Source organism: Podarcis vaucheri, assembly GCF_965113315.1.
Source record: "Podarcis vaucheri genome assembly, chromosome: 10".
Lineage (NCBI taxonomy): Eukaryota > Metazoa > Chordata > Lepidosauria > Squamata > Lacertidae > Podarcis > Podarcis vaucheri.
The window spans coordinates 73,323,692-73,342,781 of NC_138748.1; the positions used below are offsets into that span (position 1 = coordinate 73,323,692).

Consider the following 19,090-nt stretch of genomic DNA (forward strand, 5'->3'; position numbering starts at 1 on the left):
ACAGCCTCTGGAAAGTTGAGTCCTCTCTGCTGCAACTCATGTCTCAGATTCTGCATCTCCATCAGGTGTTTACGCACATCTCCACCTTCAGCAAGAGCCATACCATGCAGCTTGGCATAGTAGTACATTGAGGAACCAGCTTCTGTCCTCAAGTGAGCCTCTCTTAAAGAGTTCCAAATTTCTTTGGCTGTGGTCTTTCCACGCAACAGACAGAGCTCTTCTGGGGATACTATCAACGTAAGCGTTCCCCGTGCTTTGGAATCCTTAGCTGTCCATTCAGCTGTAATTGGAGCTGGGGGGTTGTCTGTAATAACATTAAACAGACTTTCTTTCCGCAGAACTGCCTCTGCATACTGCACCCACTCCATGTAGTTATTCTTATTGAGCTTAGGAATCTCAAAAGCATCAACCAGCTTTGCGTTTGCCATTTCTGCTGCTCAAAACGAGCTGCGTCACAGTCCTGCAGCTTTAGCCAAAAGCACTTTTAAAAGTACTTTCGTTTTCCCAGCCATCCAAGCCTGTGAGCTTGTGCCTTTTGGAGCCTTTGCCTGTTACGCGGCAAAACGGCTTTAAAAGTTCAAAGTCCAGCCATAAAGCATAAACAAGGAGCTGGCAGGCTGCTCCGGGAGCATGAGCACATACCTTCATCAATCAAACTTGACGCGCAGAGCAGATAACGCGATCCGTTCCTCTGTACCTCTGCCGGCATTCCTCAGTTTGATTTACGTCTTTCTGGGCCCATAACCAAAATGTTGATATAGCAGAGTCCTTTTGCACAACGGAATGATGAATAGTACGTGCCACATGCTTTAAGTTGCTTTATTTACAGTTCATTGTAGAGAAATTACAAACATGCATCTTGCCTCTGCGGGAGCAGAGAAGCAACCGTCCTTCTCCTCGGACTAACGAACAAGAGAACAGAAAGAAACAGGAAACTAGTGTACGTCACATCCAGCTTCCCATTCCCGTGGGAAAACCCAACAGTACTCTGACTGTGGAATGTAAACATTGTCTTGTGACAAGCACTTTGCTGGACAGTGAAGAGAGCAGAAACCAACAGTTGGAACAGGTGACCTTTGGGTGTATCAAACCTATGATTCTGTGATTCTTCTTATTAAATTTCCATTTTATCACATTTAAACACATCCTTATACTCTTTACATATTTACTCTATCAAGCTTCAACTTCTCTCCATCCCGTCTCATGACTTTCATAGTTCATTATTACTTCATAGCAGTTATACGTTTTTCAGTTTGTGTTTCACTCCTTCCATTTATCACAAAATTTTAAATAGATCTACAGAAGGTACAAATCATACGCCTTGCAAGTTTTCTTACAACAACCCTGCTAGTGTTGTTAATTGTTTACAGTTATCCTTCGGATATTGTACAGATTTACTCCAGTCTTTTTGGAAAGCTTGGTCACGCTGGTTTCGGATTTTCCCGGACAGCTTTGCCAGTTCTGCATAGTCCATCATCTTCATACACCATTCTTCTAACGAAGGGATTTCCCGTTGCTTCCATTTTTGGGCCAAAAGAGTTCTTGCTGCTGTTGTTTCACACATTAACAGTTTAATGTCTCTCTTTGGGGTCTCTTCCCCTGCTACAGCTAACAGAAATGCCTCTGGTTTTTTCCACAAAAGTACTTTGAAACATTTTCTTTAACTCATCTCTGCTCTCTTTTCCTCCCCTGCATGACCAGGACTCCCTGAACAACAACAGCGGCTGCAACCCAGCGCCCCCCTTGCAAAGGGCCACCTGGCAGGAGACTCTGCTCCACACTTCTTCTTCTTCCTCCTCCTCCTCTTCGGTGCCCCATGCTGGTGAGTGCCCCCCCATACTGGAGAGCCAGTGTGGTGTAGTGGTTAAGAGCGGTAGTCTCGTAATCTGGTGAACCGGGTTCGATTCCCCGCTCCTCCACATGCAGCTGCTGGGTGACCTTGGGCCAGTCACACTTCTCTGAAGTCTCTCAGCCCCACTCACCTCACAGAGTGTTTGTTGTGGGGGAGGAAGGGAAAGGAGAATGTTAGCCGCTTTGAGACTCCTGAAGGGGAGTGAAAGGCGGGATATCAAATCCAAACTCCTCCATACCCCTGGCCCCCTGGGGAGAACTGGCTCTCCACAGCAAGCAGAAACTCTGAAGGAGGGTGGAGGTACAGAGGTACAGAGACTTTCAGCCCACAGGTCTCAATAACCCCAGTGCGGGTCCCAGTTCGACCACACGGCCTATCCCCCCGACAAGTCACATTCTGTGTGGTTACAGGTAGGTAGGAGTGTTGGTCTGCCATAGTCAAAATAATTTTTTTAAAAATTCCTTCCAGTAGCACCTTAAAGGTAAAGGGACCCCTGACCATTAGGTCCAGTTGTGGCCGACTCTGGGGCTGTGGTGCTCATCTCGCTTTATTGGCCGAGGGAGCCGGCGTACAGCTTCCGGGTCATATGGCCAGCATGAGTAAGCCACTTCTGGCGAACCAGAGCAGCGCACGAAAACGCCGCTTACCTTCCCGCCGGAGCGGTACCTATTTATTTACTTGCACTTTGACGTGCTTTCAAACTGCTAGGTTGGCAGGAGCTGGGACCGAGTAACGGGAGCTCACCCCGTCGTGGGGATTTGAACCACCGACCTTCTGATCGGCAAGTCCTAGGCTCTGTGGTTTAACCCACAGCACGACCCGGTACATGCACACGAAACACGCACATGAAAGCTCATACGAAGAACAAACTTAGTTGGACTCTAAGGTGCTACTGGAAGGATTTTTATTATTATTATTATTCTGTGTGGTGTCGGGTATGGAAGAGGCTGCAGAGGAGCAACTGAGAGCTGACAACGGTTCATTGCAAGCAGGGCTCACAGTTGGTGTCGATCAGCCGACAGGGAATCCCACTGGCGCCAGGAACTCCATAGCGCAGCCCTGATTTGTCGGGGTCGCTTTCTCCATTTGTAGGAAGCTGTTTGCATTCATTCCTCGGCCCCCTCTGCATTCTTCCTTCTGCAGAGGAAGCTGCCTGCATAGACACTGCTGTCTCCATCCCAGCTGCAAGTCCCCTTTCAAGGCGCCCTCCCAGTGCCAATCAGCTGATTGTTACAGAAAGTGTGTCTCCATAGAAGGTTGCTGCAACTGCCAATCAGCTGAACGTTGGCAGCTGTTAGTCACCTGTTGTTGTTAAGGCATCAGGCAATTGAGTCACAGCTTGGCGGCCCCATCCCCTTGTCCAAGTTGGTGCACAGCAGGGGTTGTGGGATAGTGATCCATGTGACAGTCACCTCCAGGCCAGACCCAGAAACTCCCCTTACAGTTTTGATCTATTTAAATTGCATTTTAACCTGTGTTTTAAATTGGTCTCCCCCCCATTATGTTTTTATTGTAATTTTACGGGTGTTAGCCGCCCTGAGCCCGACTCTGGCCGGGGAGGGTGGGGTATAAATAAATATTATTATTATTATTATTATTATTATTATTATTATTATTATTATTATTATTATTATGGATCCAACTCCCCTCTTCTGTACTAGAGGGACTCAAGGGATGGGCTGTGGAGTACAAGAGCCACAGGACTTGCCAGTCAGGGTCTGGGCCATGGAATGGCAACAGCAAAGGCCTTTGGAGGTCTGGGATGTATCGCACAGTGATAGGTCGGTCCAACTAGATAAGGCCCAGGGTGAGCAGGAAGCTTCAAGTCTGGGTGGTTGTGTAGACTCCCCCAGATTGCTGGCTTTGACCTCACTAGAGTGCTGTCGGGATGGTTCCTGAGTTCTGAACTTTGCCGTCTGCTCCTTCCCCTTGCAGAGCGACCCTCCCCTGTGCACCCGTGTCTCCAGGACGGACCGTGCTCAGACGCTCGGAGTGGCACAGGCCCTGGCCGAGCCCAACCTCCTTGCAAACCACCGCTTTATGATGCCGAAGGGAACAGCCAGGAGCTGCGGGAGGCCCCGCCCCCTGCCCGACCTGGGGAGGACTACAACATGAACATCGTCTCCTCCATGCCCTGCTCTCAGCCTCCTTCAGATTCATCTGTCCAGGCCCCCAGGGAGGTTGCAGAAGATCCCCAAGGTCCCATCACACGCCTGGCATCTAAGTCGCCTGTCTTCAGCCCCCACAGGTCACCGGCAACGGAGATCTACTGCGCCAGGTTCCAGAGGGATCCGGCAGGATGCCAGGAGGCAGAGAAGGTAGCTGGGGGCTCCCCCGTTGTCTTTGCTGGGGGAAAATCGGGGCACGGGTCCCCCATCTCACTGATTGACCAGGGAGGCTCCCCGCTGTCGGACGATGAGGCTCCCAAGGGCCGCCGAGATGCTGGGTCTGGAAGGAGCCACCCCACGGGAGACCATGCCGCCCCGACCAGAACGGCGACGGAATCCCTGAGCAACGAAGGAGAAAGCGGCCACAGGGGCCGGGCACCCAGCGTGCGAGGGCCACCTTCTGCCTCGTCGGACACCACGTCCCCCTCGTCAGACCCCGGTATTGAGGCAGACCTCACCAGCCGCAACTCCAAGTCCTTCCCGCCGTGCAGCCGGCACAGCGAGGACCTCAGCTCGCCTGGCTCCGACTCAGACGTGGAGGGTGAGATCGAGGCGGCCTTTGCCTGCAGCGGGAACCGCCTGGCCAGCAACATGATCTCCAGCATCTCGGAGACTGAGCTGGACCTGAGCAGCGACAGCAGCAGTGGACGCTCCTCCCACCTCACCAACTCCATCGAGGAGGCCAGCTCCCCGGGCTCAGAGGCCGAGCTGGAGGCAGACCTGGAGTCCCGGGGAGTGCTGTCCCTGAAGGACACCCTTCTGCTAGACGTGAGCAAAGAGGAGGAGGACGGGGTGGCGGTGGCCCCGGAGAGCGCAGTGGTGCGGAGGGACAGCCTGGCAGCCCTCAAGATAGAGGAGTTCTACGAGGACCCGTCTGCTCCTGTTGAGCCAATGGACAGGCCCCTCTCGGACTCGCTGGACCTGGAGATCGACCCCGACCACAGCCTGGAGACCCTGCGGCGCTCCTTCTACTTGCCGGTGGGGGCCAAGCTGGTGCCCAAGGGCCGCAGCGACAGCGACGACCGAGCGGGGAACAGCGAGTACGACTCCGATTCCGACTCTGAGTCAGAGCCGGACCTGAGCGAGGATTCCGACTCCCCGTGGCTGCTCAGCAACCTGGTGAACAAGATGATCTCAGAAGGCTCGTACCCCATCAAGTGTGCCGACGAATGCTTCCCGGCGGCCCACTCCCTCTCGGACACCATCTCTCCCGCCTCTGACCTGGAGCCCGAGATCCCCAGCGAGACCCTGGGGGAGGCACAGCCTGGCCCTCCGCAGAGCATCGAGCTGGTGGACATGGAGACCCTCCGGTGTTCTCTACGGGAGGACGAGAAGCCCACCGAGTCAGGTGGCCCGGCGGACGAGGTGGGTCCCTACCTGTTCATGAGCAATCTGACCAACGACACCATTGCTCCCGTCTTTCCTGGGAGGCCACTCTCCGGCTGCTGCAAGAGCGGCGGCGGCACCCCAGCCAAGGGCTTGCCCCCCAGGGAGGTCGCGGTCAAGGCCGACCCAGCCACGGGGCCCGAGGACTGGGCGATCGACGGGGACCTGGACTCTGGCATCTTGGAGGACAACGACATGATTGACGACGTCCGGTTAGAGGGCAGCGAGGGGCTGGACGTCTCCACCGCCAAGACCAACCGTTGCTTCAGCTTCGCCTACTCTCCCGAGGAGGAGGAGGAGGACGGGGAGGCCCCTTCCCTAGGCAGCCTGAAGGGCTCCCCCTTCTCTGAGGAGATGCCCCTGCCCCCGCCCACCATAGCCCTGGACGACTCCCTGGCCTACGACTCCGTCAAGTACACCCTCGTCGTGGACGAAAACACCCAGCTGGAGCTGGTCAGCCTCAAGCGTTGCACGTCGGTGCTGAGCGACGACAGCGAGCTGCTGAGGGCCTGCGACGCCGCTGACCTGGAGGACGCGGGCAGTGACTTTGGGGAGGGGCTGGTGGCTCCAGACGGGCGCAGCTCTTCCTCGGAGGACTCCTCGCCCGAGGCTGACCTCCACTTCTCAAAGAAGTTCCTCAACGTCTTTGTCAACAGCACCTCCCGTTCCTCCAGTGAGTGCCACCCCCTCTGTGGCTGCAGGGGGAGGGGTGGGAGGGAGGGCACTTCCTGCGACCAGCACACGACTGCCTGTTGCCACCCCAGTCACCTGGATGCAAGATCCAGGGGCCCTTCTGCGTTGGTCTCCTGGCTCCCAAGCAACAGGGACCCCCTCAGGGCCTCACCTGCTGTTGCCCCATTGTGGCCACAGACGGTCTTGATTGGCTGTTTTCCTGCCGAGAGGCAGGCCTCTGATTGGTACAGATGCCACACCCCATCCCTGATTGGTACAGATGCCACACCCCATCCCTGATTGGTACAGATGCCACACCCCATCCCTGATTGGTACAAGATGCCACACCCAATCCCTGATTGGTACAGATGCCACACCCCATCCCTGATTAGTACAAGATGCCACACCCAATCCCTGATTGGTACAAGATGCCACACCCCATCCCTGATTGGTACAAGATGCCACACCCCATCCCTGATTGGTACAAGATGCCACACCCCATCCCTGATTGGTACAGATGCCACACCCCATCCCTGATTGGTACAGATGCCACACCCCATCCCTGATTGGTACAGATGCCACACCCCATCCCTGATTGGTACAGATGCCACACCCCATCCCTGATTGGTACAGATGCCACACCCCATCCCTGATTGGTACAGATGCCACACCCCATCCCTGATTGGTACAGATGCCACACCCCATCCCTGATTGGTACAGATGCCACACCCCATCCCTGATTGGTACAAGATGTCACACCCAATCCCTGATTGGTACAGATGCCACACCCCATCCCTGATTAGTACAAGATGCCACACCCAATCCCTGATTGGTACAGATGCCACACCCCATCCCTGATTGGTACAGATGCCACACCCCATCCCTGATTGGTACAGATGCCACACGCCATCCCTGATTGGTAAAGATGCCACACCCCATCCCTGATTGGTACAAGATGCCACACCCAATCCCTGATTGGTACAGATGCCACACCCCATCCCTGATTGGTACAGATGCCACACCCCATCCCTGATTGGTACAGATGCCACACCCCATCCCTGATTGGTACAGATGCCACACCCCATCCCTGATTGGTACAAGATGCCACACCCAATCCCTGATTGGTACAGATGCCACACCCCATCCCTGATTAGTACAAGATGCCACACCCAATCCCTGATTGGTACAAGATGCCACACCCCATCCCTGATTGGTATAAGATGCCACACCCAATCCCTGATTGGTACAGATGCCACACCCCATCCCTGATTGGTACAAGATGCCACACCCAATTCCTGATTGGTACAGATGTGAAACCCCTTACCCAATTGGTGCAGCAGGCGCCCCCATTCCTGACCAGTGCAGCCCCCCCATCCCTGATTGGTCAGCCCCTTGCTTTGGGTAATTGTCTGCAGCCTGCTGTGATCCTTTCTCTGCCCCCTCAACCAGGTACAGAGTCCTTTGGCCTCTTTTCTTGCATGGTGAACGGGGAGGAGCGGGAACAGACCCACCGAGCCGTCTTCAGGTGAGAAGGGAGAGGGGAGAGGCCTGAGGGTTCCCCAGCCCTTTGCTTTGAGGCTCCTTCAGGCCAGGAGATCAGTCCTGCAGGGCTGTCTTGGGGGGGGCTCCCACACTCCCCGGCAAAGCAGAAGGGCATTCGAGAAACCCCCTTGAGAAGAGGGAACCCGGCCCCACTTACGCTGTTTGCCATGGACACGCCAGCCAAGGCTGAACCGTGGCTCCAGAAGAGGCTTTTCAACTCCGTGGAACTCAGCAGCACTCCAATATGACAGAGGGTGCTGCCAGGACACAGGGTCCCGAGTCAATTAAAAACACCAGCCCCTGCTCAAAGGTAAACCACCACACCACCTGCTGGTGCACAGACCAAGAGGGGCCCAGATTCAGGAATCCAGGGAATGAGGCCATCCCCTGCTAGAAATTTAAGAACCTCGGAAGTGCCTGGATGAGGCCAAAGGGGGCCCATCTGGTCCTCACAGCAGATGCCCCTTTGGCGATATCCAGAAGCAGGATCCGAGCGAAGAGCCCTCTTTCCTATTGTGGTCAGTAGCGACTGATAGATTATTTCCCCTCCATGAATTTGCTCAGTCCTCTTTTAAAGCCATCTAAGTTGGTGGCCATCGCTGCTTCCTGTGGCAGGGAGTTCTGCTGCCTAAAAAAAAGGGAGGGAAAAAAAAACTTTTACGTCAGTAGGCTCAGTGACCCAAGGAATCTAAAGCAGTGGGCTTGGAACCAGAGTAATTTCCCAGTAGCTCACGCCAACTCTTGCAGTAGCAATAATTATCACATAAGTCCCAGGATCCCAAACTTTTTGGAGCCTCCTGTTCCATAATCACAGAGTTCCATAATCCCAGCACCCCACTGGCTTTTGGAAAGCAGCGCGAACACACACAAGAACTAATAAAGAACTGAGCTGGAAAGAGGACAGAGAGAAGTTTTTCTCCATCTCTCCTAAGGCTAGAACCTGTGGACACGTGTTGAAGCTGAATGCTGGAAGACCACAGAGTTAATCTATGGAACTCCCTGCCACAGGAGGCAGGGGTGGCGACCCACCTAGATGGCTTTAAAAGAGGGCTAGATAAATTCATGGAGGAGGAGAGGGCTATTGGTGGCACTCCTGCTTGGATCCTGCTCCCAGTAGGTTTCCAAGCACAACTCAAAGTGTTGGTGCTGACCGTGAAAGCCCTAAATGGCCTTGGTCCGGTATACCTGAAGGAGCGTCTCCACCCCCATAATTCTGCCCGGACACTGAGATCCAGCTTCGAGGACCTTCTGGCAGTTCCCTTATTGCGAGAAGTGAGGTTACGGGGAACCAGACAGAGGGCCTTCTTGGTGGTGGCTCCCGTCCTGTCGAATGCCCTCTGTCAGATGTCAAGGAATGAAACAACTATCCGACTTTTAGAAGACATCTGAAGGCAGCCCTGTTTAGAGAAGCTTTTAATGTTTGAAGTTTTAGTGTGTTCTTAATCTTCGGTTGGAAGCTGCCCAGAGTGGCTGGGGAAACCCAGCCACATGGGGGGGGGGGTAGAAATAATAAATTATTATTATTATTATTATTATTATTATTATTATTATTATTATTATGGCAGGCCTAAAGTCCTACAGGGAAGGGAAGCAGCGTGTTGGCTGTGGGCCCCCAAAGTCTCCCCCAACTTAGTGCTTCTGAGATAACATCAAGAAGCTGCTTTCTACTGAGTCAGACCCATTGGCCCACCCGTCTCAGTCTAGCCTACACTGGTTGGCAGCCACAGCTCTCTCAGCCCCACTTGGGAGCCTTCTGCTGCTGAGCTGCTGTCATGGCCTTTCCCCAACTGGCCCCTTCTCCTGCCTCCAGGTTCATCCCTCGCCACGAGGACGAGCTGGAGCTGGACGTGGACGACCCCATTCTGGTGGAGCTGGAGGAGGACGACTACTGGTACCGGGGCTACAACATGCGCACGGGGGAGAGGGGCATCTTCCCGGCCTTCTATGCCCACGAGGTGGTGAGCCAGGCCAAGGAAGTGACAGGTGAGCCGGGGTGTGTGTGCCAGTGGCGCTGCTGGGCCGGGAGGTGGCAGCAGAGGGGGGCAGATGAAGCTTCCTGGCTGCCCAATGTCAGAGGCTGGCTGCACAAAGGCCAGAAGAGAGAGGAGGAGGAAATGGGTCGAGGGAAGTATGGTCTAGTGTGGTGTAGAGGTTAAGAGCGGTGGACTCGTAATCTGGTGAACCGGGTTTGCTTCTCCGCTCCTCCACATGCAGCTGCTGGGTGAATGACTAAGGTGGGTCCAACTTTCCCATAGCTGCTGCTGGGTCTCTGGAGTGGCGTCTTCTCCAGACCTGTGTTCTTTTGGGACGTGGGTGGTGCTGTGGTCTAAACCCATGAGCCTTTTGTGAGAGCCAATGTGGTGTAGTGGTTAAGAGCGGTAGATTCGTAATCTGGTGAACCGGGTTCGCTTCTCCGCTCCTCCACATGCAGCTGCTGGGTGATCTTGGGCCAGTCACACTTCTCTGAAGTCTCTCAGCCCCACTCACCTCACAGAGGGTTTGTTATGGGGGAGGAAGGGAAAGGCTTTGGGGTGTTTCGTGATGGGTGCTGTAAGTATTTGGGCCAACTGAGCTCAGCAGAGAAACCCATTTACTGGATCCCATTTGGGGAAAGTTCTTCCAAACTCTACTGTGAGAGAATAGAATAGAAAAAGGTGGTTTGGGGTGGAGACTGGGGGTATATGGGTGTCTCTGCCCTTTTCTGCAAGAGTGGGAGTGGCGAGGAGAGGGGAACTGCACCTTGACTCTCTGCTGGGTTCCTTGCAGGCCTGAAGCGGAACCCGTGCTGGGTGGAGCGCTTCAACGTCCAGTTCTTGGGCTCCGTGGAAGTTCCTTACCATCAGGGCAATGGCATCTTGTGTGCCGCTATGCAGAAGGTGAGGCCGGGAAGAGGGGCTGTGTGCCTGTGTCTGTCTGTCTGTCTGTCTGTCCATGCAATGCTGTCTTGGGGCTGCTGCCAGGACAGAGAATCCGACCTGCCATGTGTGGGAATGTTGAGGGTGGCAGGAGAGGATATATTGTTTATTAATATCCTTCCTAATTTGCGCTAGCAAGTTCCTTCACTTAGCAGAGTTACATTCCACTTTTTACATGCACAGGAGATAGCTGGTTGCAGGCTCGTGTGAGCCTCTGACTATTATACAATTCTGTCTGTCTCAGATTAAATTATACGTTTCTGGTAAATTCCCTTGAATCCCTCTTAAAAGAATAAAGACGCCACAATCTTATTCAGAGTCAATAAAAGAAGTTTATTCACCTCAGTTCACAGTTGGATTCCTGAAGGCAGACTTAGTTACAAATATATATGTGTGGATCTACCCCATATGGGGGAATAATCCCAGTTCTTCTGCTAGCTGAGAGCTAGCAGAGCGGTCCTAGCTAAAAGCTGCTTAAATGAAGAAGGAAGTCAAAAAGAGGGGGAGGTGTGCTGTGTGCCTTTTCCCTTTTGTTACCTGGACAGGTTAGGTCACGCCCACCTTCTATCACATGCAAAAGGAAGGATGCTGCAGCCAGGAGGAACAAGAAGTTTCGACTGGCTGGACCAAACATCCCCTCACATGTCTTCTCTAGCATTTCAAGGAATGCTGCGTATTTGACTGCTCTCAGTGGATTACCGTATTTTTTGCTCTATAAGAAGCACTTTCCCCCCTCCAAAAATTAAGGGGAAATGTGTGTGTGTCTTATGGAGCAAATGCAGGCTCCATGGCTTCAGGGAAAGCAACGTGAAGCCTCCGGAGCACAGTGGGAGTGCTCCTGCTGCGCTCTGGAGGCATCACGTTGCTTTCACTGAAGCCAGGAGAGCAAGAGGGGTCGGTGCGCACCGATCCCTCTTGCTCTCCTGGCTTCGCTTCGCTGGAGAGGCGCTGCACAGCGGGAGGAGAAATGGAAGGGGCTCTGTTTCTCCTGCTGCTTCGCTGAAGGGGCCCTGCGCAGAGAGGGAGAGATTTTTTCCCCCTTGTTCTCCCCCTCTAAAACTAGGTGCGTCTTATGGTCGGGTGCGTCCTATAGAGCAAAAAATACAGTACATCCCACACTACGTCTGCCTGGTGCGATGTCTCCTTGTCCTTTTCCCTTGGGATACGCCGTCTAAACTCAGTGGACCCCTTCCCGTCTGAACCCACACCCCTGCATGCGCACCCACCCTCTGTCCTTTGCAGATTGCTACCACCCGCAAGCTCACGGTGCACCTGAGACCCCCAGCCACCTGTGACCTGGAAATCAGCCTGCAGGGCATCAAACTTATCCTGACCGTGAACGAGTACAGCAGGGACGAGGAGGTGAGTGGCGGAAGCAGGAGGTGGCGGCACTGGGGTGGGCCTGTGCAGCTGAGAAGGCCTTTGGGGTCCACGTCCCCAAAGACTTTGGCGAGGTGCCCAGCCGAGCAGGAGGCAGGATGTGTTCAGGGCACTTGCGTCAGTGTGGACCTGCATGCCCGTGGTCTCACTTGGCAGAGTCTGCTTCTGTCGGAAGAGCCCCCTGCCCAGAGGGAGAACTTGGGCAAGGAGGGGGCAGGTGCAGCCGTCGGGGACCTAATGGGGAAGTGGATTTAGAGGGGAAGGGGAGTCTGCTCCTGCCCCATTTTCCTCTGGCTCAGTCCTACAAAGGAGGAGGAGTGGCATGATTGACCCACATTGCAGGGAACAGGTTTTGAGCACCCAGTTTGAGACCCAGGTGGCTCCCCTCAGCCACTTGCGGGCATCTCCTCTCGTCATCCCTGTAAAGGTATCCTTCCTTCCTTCCTTCCTTCCTTCCTTCCTTCCTTCCTTCCTTCCTTCCTTCCTTCCTTCCTTTCTCTCTCTCTCTCTCTCTCTCTCTCTCTCTCTCTCTCTCTCTCCTTCCTTCCTTTCTTTCTTTCTTTCTTTCTTTCTTTCTTTCTATACCACCTTGTGATGGTTTATTGCCTTCACCTCTTGGCATAAATCACTTCCGGCAGAGTTAGTTGCCGGTGGCAGTTGCTCTAAGTCAGCGGTTCTCAACCTGCGGGTCCCCAGATGTTGTTGGACTACAACTCCCATCATCCCTGAGCTCTGGCTTTGCTGGCTTGGGTTGATGGGAGTTGTAGTTCAACAATATCTGGGGACCCGCAGGTTGAGAAAGGCTGCTCTGAGAGATAACTCTCAAGACACAGGAGCAGTCCAGGCCATTAGCTCTTTATGGACGGTATGAAGCGTTCACGGTTGCAATATATGCAGAATAGTCCATTTAAGCTACTGGTCCCAGCAGCAAGGCATCTCATAGAAAATGCAGCCGCCTTCGGCATTCGTCCATAGCTGCAAGCGGTTGTATCGGCAGGTTCATCGGTTGGCAGGCGACGAGAGAGACTTAACGCACTCACTGACTCTTTCTCCTGCTGAAAGAGAAACGAATAAGCCAGCCTACAATTTCCTGACACTGTGCGAAAGAATCCAATTAACTCCTGAACCTTATCTCGCTCCTGTTTAAGCAATTAGGCTTCTTGGGTCAGTTTCTGGAACATGCTCCACTTCCAATTAACAGAAACTCACTCAGACAGTTTTCTGCAAAACAGCCTTCATCCAAAGATCACAGTGTGGTTCACAACATGCTGTGATTGGACTTGCTCTATGATTCTAGACTGGAGGGGGGGGGGTCAGGAGACACAGGAGATCCCAGTGGTACCCCTGCTGAAGATTTCGGGAGCCCCTTGGCCTTGAAAGGATTGGGGGGTGGTTCTTCCTGGGGTGTCCTTTAAGCCCTCCCTCTTCTCGTTCCAGTTTGAGCGCTGCAGCCATTTCTTCCAGATGAAGAACATCTCCTTCTGCGGCTGCCATCCCCGCAACAGCTGGTAAGTTGCACCCCCTCCCCTAGGGGAAACACCCGGCTCTGGGGGCAGGAGGGCTGCTTGCCCCCAGGGCATGAGGTTTCCTTGCTGCGGTACCTCAGGCAGGAATCCCCTCCTTGGCCGTAAAAATACATCAATGGCAGAGGAAAAGAACTAGCCCGTTGGCTGCTCTTTCCTGACACCCCAAACCACTGCCGGGGGGCTTTTCTTATATTCTCACGTTAAAATTTGAGGGCCACCTTTAAAACTGTGATGCATGTGAGATGGTCAGCTGAGGGAGGGCCTTGCAAGCTGTCTGGCTGGAGAGGTCCTACCAGTTCCTGCACTGATGACCTTTTGGGACCCTTCTAACTCTAACAATTTCATGATTCTACGATTCCCACTTTCAGTGCTGACCCTTCCCTTGCCTTCCAGCTACTTTGGCTTCATCACGAAACACCCCGTGCTGAGTCGCTTTGCCTGCCACGTCTTCGTTTCCCAGGAGTCCATGCGGCACGTTGCAGAGTGCGTTGGGTGAGTGGAGGGGGTCGCGGAGCAGGTTGGGGGTGAGCCCCTCCGAAGGCTTTGGGCTGTGGACTGATGGGAGCTGTCCAAGGTATTGAGAGCACCCTTGAAGCTGACCCAGAAACTCCAGCGGGTGCAGAATGCCGCAGCGAGGCTCCTTAAGGGATCACATTCATCCAGTGCTTTACCAACTGCACTGGCTCCCGGTGAAGTACAGGGTCAGGTTTAAGGTGCTGGTTTTGACCTTCAAAGCCCTATGTGGCCTAGGACCCTTGTACCTGCGGGACCGCCTCTCCTGGTGTGCCCCGTGGAGGACCTTACGGTCTTCAAAGAAAAACATCTTGGAGGTCCCAGGCCACAGGGAGGTTAGGCTGGCCTCAACTAGAGCCAGGGCTTTTTCGGCTGTGGCTCCGATCTGGTGGAACACTCTGTCACAAGAGACCAGGGCCCTGTGGGACTTGACATCTTTCCACAGGGCCTGCAAGACAGAGCTGTTCCCCCAGGCCTTTGGGTTTGGACTCAGTCTGACCCTTATGTTTCCCTCCCCTTATGGTTTTGATTTATCAGCTATTTTTAAAATGAGGCTGTGTTTTAAATTGCATTTCAACCTGTATTTTAAATTGGTTCCCTCCCCCATTATGTTTTTTACTGTAATTTTACTGATGTTAGAAGCCCTGAGCCCAGCTCTGGCCGGGGAGGGTGGGGTATAAATAAAATTATTATTATTATGCTCGGATCCTGCAAGCTGTTTCCCACTGGGGCACCTAGTTGGCCTCTGTGAGAACAGGATGCTAGCCTGGCTGGGCCATTGGCCTGATCCAGGGGAATCTTACTACGTTCTTTGCTCCCACGAGTGCCGACTGGTTCTTCCTTCCTTCCCCTTCCAGCCGTGCCTTTCAGGAATACTACCAAGAGCACCTGGAGTTCGCTTGCCCCACAGAAGACATTTACCTGGAGTAGGACCTGAGCCCGGAGTGCCTCCAGCTTCTGCACCCCCTCCAGAGACTCTGACCCAGTGCCCCAGGACCCTCGACTCCGCCAGCCTCGACACCACCCATGCCACCATTTTTCAACCCGGCACCCTGCTGCAGCAGAGGGGAGGTGGGGCGGGGCAGGCGAGGGGGCAGAGAGATGGGGAGGGCGGCAGGCGCTGGCTGTGTGCAGTTGCCCCCTGCCCTCCCCCTCTCCTGGAGCCCCTCTCCCAAAACACCCGGGAGCAGATCTCTGGGGAGGGAGCCTTCCTCCTTGAAGCAGGTTGAGACCAGTGATGGGGCTGGAGGATGAATTTGGGAGAGGCGAAGCCAGGAGTCGGGCGCTTTCCAGGAAAGCTCCAGCCTTTGCATGGCGCCCCCCCCCCCTCTCAGGGGCTGGGAGGAAGGCTTGGGGCACAATGGCAGACATCACTCTGCCCCCACACCCACCCCAGTCCTCTAGAAACACGCTCTGGGGCTGCGGGGAGCTCCCACACCTCACCTGCTTCCAGGCTAAAGTCCTTTCTTCTGTGTGAGAGGTGTGTGTGGGGAGAGGGAACAAGGACCCCCCCTTCCTGTCCCCCCCCCACAGCGCGCGCCCATCCCTGGGCCAGGGCACTCTGCTCTCTCCCTTCCCTGCTCCTCGGCCCCCATTGCCGCAGCTCCACACTTGCCATGTGGGCTGCCCCATTGCCATCCCGGGGGGGGGGCAGTGCATGCAACTCCAGCTCATGCAGTGCCATAGGAAACTATACCGCCCCCGCCCCACCCTTTTTCCAAAATCTGCATCCCTCGCTGCTATCACTCACCCTGCCAGAGACACTGTTGGGTTCCGGGAGGGGGAACAGCCTGCATGCTGCTTGGGGGGTGGGGTGCTAGGAGCTGAAAGGAGCCCCCCCAGATAGGGCCTTTGGGGTGCGTGTGAGCGATGAGCATGTGTGGGGCAGGGCTCAGCTGGTAGGCTGCCCACCTCGCAAACAGAAGGTCCCAGGTTCCATCCCTGATATCATCTCCACGCAGGACTGGTAGAGACCCCCTGCCCAAATTCCTTCATTGCCATTCGATGGACCAGTGGTCTCAAAATGTGCCAGCTTCCTATGGCTTGTCCTGCCTGCAGAGGCATCGGAGTCAAGGTGCCCCAAGGCACCGACCATTCATAATCTGGCGAATTCCCCTGGAGGATGGGGGCTGGGGCGGCTGATCTGGATTAGTGCCCCACGGCCAGCTGGGGTCTCGCCCCGCAGTCCCGTGTCCTTCCCCAGCGCTGCCATCTTCCCGTTCTTCCTCTGTCGCTGAATCAGAGCATATCTGGGGGGGTCGCTTGTCCGGCTCAGGCGCCCTCTTCTCTTTCTTGGCCTTCTCTCCCCCCCCCATCCCCCCGCCCCAGCTCTCCTTGCCGCCTCCTGCCTCGCCCCCCACTGCTGTGCCTGGTGACCTCCTTTGCTTGCCAGCCCCGCCTGTTTCCACTCAGTGCTAGCTGACTGACGTAGTGCTCACTGCTGTCCGTGTATGTAACGACGATATTTATCCGTAACCTTAACCGAGCAGCGAAGTGACCTGTACAAACCCCGGTTCAAAGGCCCTTCCTTCTCACTGCCTTGTCATGGAGTTGGTCTTTCAATAAAATATACGCTTGGTGTCACCACATGTTGTGCCTGGTCTGCTCTGTCTTGTTGTTGGTTTTTTAATATATTTATTGTTATCAGTGGCGTAGCGTGGGTTGTCAGCACCCGGGGCAAGGCAAGTAATTTGCGCCTCCTAGCCCGTGAATTTGCGCCCCCTAACCCGTGGATTTGCGCCCCCTAACCCGTGGATTTGCGCCCCCTAACCCTAACCCCCAGATGTTGCGCCCGGTGCGGCCGCCCCCCCCCTGCACCCCCACGCTACGCCACTGATTGTTATGCATCACCCTGATCTCTGGGTGGTGAGAGAATCCAGGAGTTCACGGCGCTTACACCCAGGGTTTGTTTTCCTTGGAACAAAGGTGCGTTTCAGACTGTGACGTCTTTAGGATGTATGGTTTTATTTCCACATATATACAACCTGAGCGGCGTGGAATCCCAAATTTGGCACCTTGTATGCCCCCTTCTGGCAACTCCTGCAACCAAGCTGGTGCCATTGCTCTGCTTTCTTTTGGACCACATCAGTGAGCCCAAAAGGCTGCAAGTCTTGTCATTTGGGCAGCCCAGGGCCTCCAGACACACTGCCCAGCTGTCAGGCTTTGGGCAACTGTCTTCCTCCCCCGTGGCAGTAAATAAGAGGCTCAAATGAAAGCAACGGCTTACCAGTTATTCTTTAATAATCACAGTGAAAGACAAAAGACCGTGTCTCCCTAGAAATGGCGGTGCTCCCAATTAAGGTCCACACCCCCTCCATCCCTATTAATCTATGTCATTCCTACGTCTTGTAACCTGAGCTTGTACCCTCTGCGCTTTCTGTTCCAAGACTTTCTGAGCTCTTCTTGACCTTGGGGAGGGCGGTGGAGGAATGCTGTCCAACAATTGTGAATCTGTTAACCCTCTCTCTTCCAGTGTTTCTTCTCCTAGCTGTTCCCCATCCAGAATTTCCCAGCTTCTGCCTTCTGAACTATGCCCCTCCGCAAACCACTGTTCCAAATCTATGCAGTCCTCTTGCTCCTGGGAAGATTCAGGATCAGGGGGAATGGGTGGCTCCCACCATCCCTGCTCGGTGCAGTCCTCCTCAGCATGGTCCCAGACACCAGCCTTGTGCCCTAGGGAGGTCACTTCAGTGCTGTTAAGACAGCAGAAACAACGCAGGAGGAAGCCATTATAAGTTACCGGTCCCTGCAGCCATAGTGCATGCTGCACCCCATTGTCTCTCAAAACAGATGGGTGCCAACAGCAGCAGCAACAACAATAACAACCTGAGCATAGGAGGGAGCAAGAGAACAGATCACTCCAGGAAAGAGGGAAATAATAATAATAATAATAATAATAATAATAATAATAATAATAATAATAATAATTTGATATTTATACCCCGCCCATCTGGCTGAGTCTCCCCAGCCACTCTGGGTGGCTTCCAACCAAATATTAAAATACAGCAATACATCAAACATTAAAAGCTTCCCTAAACAGGGCTGCCTTCAGATGTCTTCTAAAAGTTTGGTAGTTGTTCTCTTTGACATCTGGTGGGAGGGTGTTCCACAGGGCGGGTGCCACCACCGAGAAGGCCCTCTGCCTGGTTCCCTGTAACTTGGCTTCTCGCAGGGAGGAAACCGCCAGAAGGCCCTTGGAGCTGGATCTCAGTGTCCGGGCAGAACGATGGGGTGAAGACGCTCCTTCAGGTATCCTGGGCCGAGGCCATTTAGGGCTTTCAAGGTCAGCACCAACACCTTAAATTGTGCTCGGAAACGTCCTGGGAGCCAATGTAGGTCTTTTAAGACCGGTGTTATGTGGTCTCGGCGGCTGCTCCCAGTCACCAGTCTAGCTGCTGAGGCTTCCAAGGAAGTCCTGCCAGAGGCACAGGGTGGGCCAGGGCCAGACGCAGGTTGCAGTTTGGGTCGCAAGCAGAAGCTGGCATTTCCAAGAAGGCACTTTTGTTGCGACATTTTGCTGTATGCCTTTTCAGGTCACCACAACCCACCTGCCATTCACAAAGTCAGTCCCAGCATTCGCTGGAGCGGATGCCCTCCAGACAGGGGGCCCATGCCAAGGGGGGGATGGCTGGGTAGACTTGCCCCACGTCCCTTTTTTTATTTAGTTTAAAACAGAGCTCCCCCCACAAAATAATGTTAATAATAATAATAATAATTAGTACCCCACCCATCTGGCTGAGTTTCCCCAGCCACTCTGGGCGGCTTTCAACAGAATATTAAAATACAATAGTCTATTAAACATTAAAAGCTTCCCTAAACAGGGCTGCCTTCAGATGTCTTCTAAAAGTCAGAAAGTTGTTTATTTCCTTGACATCTGATGGGAGGCTGTTCCTCAGGGTGGGCGCCACCACTGAGAAGGCCCTCTGCCTGGTTCCCTGTAACCTTACTTCTTTTACTAAGGGAACTGCCAGAAGGCCCTCAGAACTGGACCTCAGCATCCGGGCAGAATGATGGGGGTGGAGATGCTTTTTAGGAATACTCTCATTTTGACTCAATAAAATCACCATTTTATAGTTCTAATCTGGGGCAGTAAATGGACAAAAGGACAAGAATTCACAAAATGTTTTGGGGTATATG

The 19,090-nt window shown here is 53.9% G+C and overlaps 1 protein-coding gene across 1 annotated transcript in view; it reads left to right on the forward strand.

Moving 5' to 3' along the window:
* Window positions 1-16,542, forward strand: part of MAPK8IP2 (mitogen-activated protein kinase 8 interacting protein 2) — a 65,067-nt gene extending 48,525 nt beyond the window's left edge. Inside the window, exons 4-12 of the mRNA XM_082238779.1 lie at window positions 1,702-1,822; window positions 3,788-6,079; window positions 7,528-7,603; window positions 9,431-9,603; window positions 10,387-10,496; window positions 11,778-11,897; window positions 13,353-13,423; window positions 13,835-13,933; window positions 14,812-16,542. Coding sequence (XP_082094905.1) covers window positions 1,702-1,822; window positions 3,788-6,079; window positions 7,528-7,603; window positions 9,431-9,603; window positions 10,387-10,496; window positions 11,778-11,897; window positions 13,353-13,423; window positions 13,835-13,933; window positions 14,812-14,884 — 3,135 coding nt within the window. The 3' untranslated portion in view covers window positions 14,885-16,542. The remainder of the gene's footprint in view (window positions 1-1,701; window positions 1,823-3,787; window positions 6,080-7,527; window positions 7,604-9,430; window positions 9,604-10,386; window positions 10,497-11,777; window positions 11,898-13,352; window positions 13,424-13,834; window positions 13,934-14,811) is intronic.
* Window positions 16,543-19,090: the final 2,548 nt, after the last annotated feature.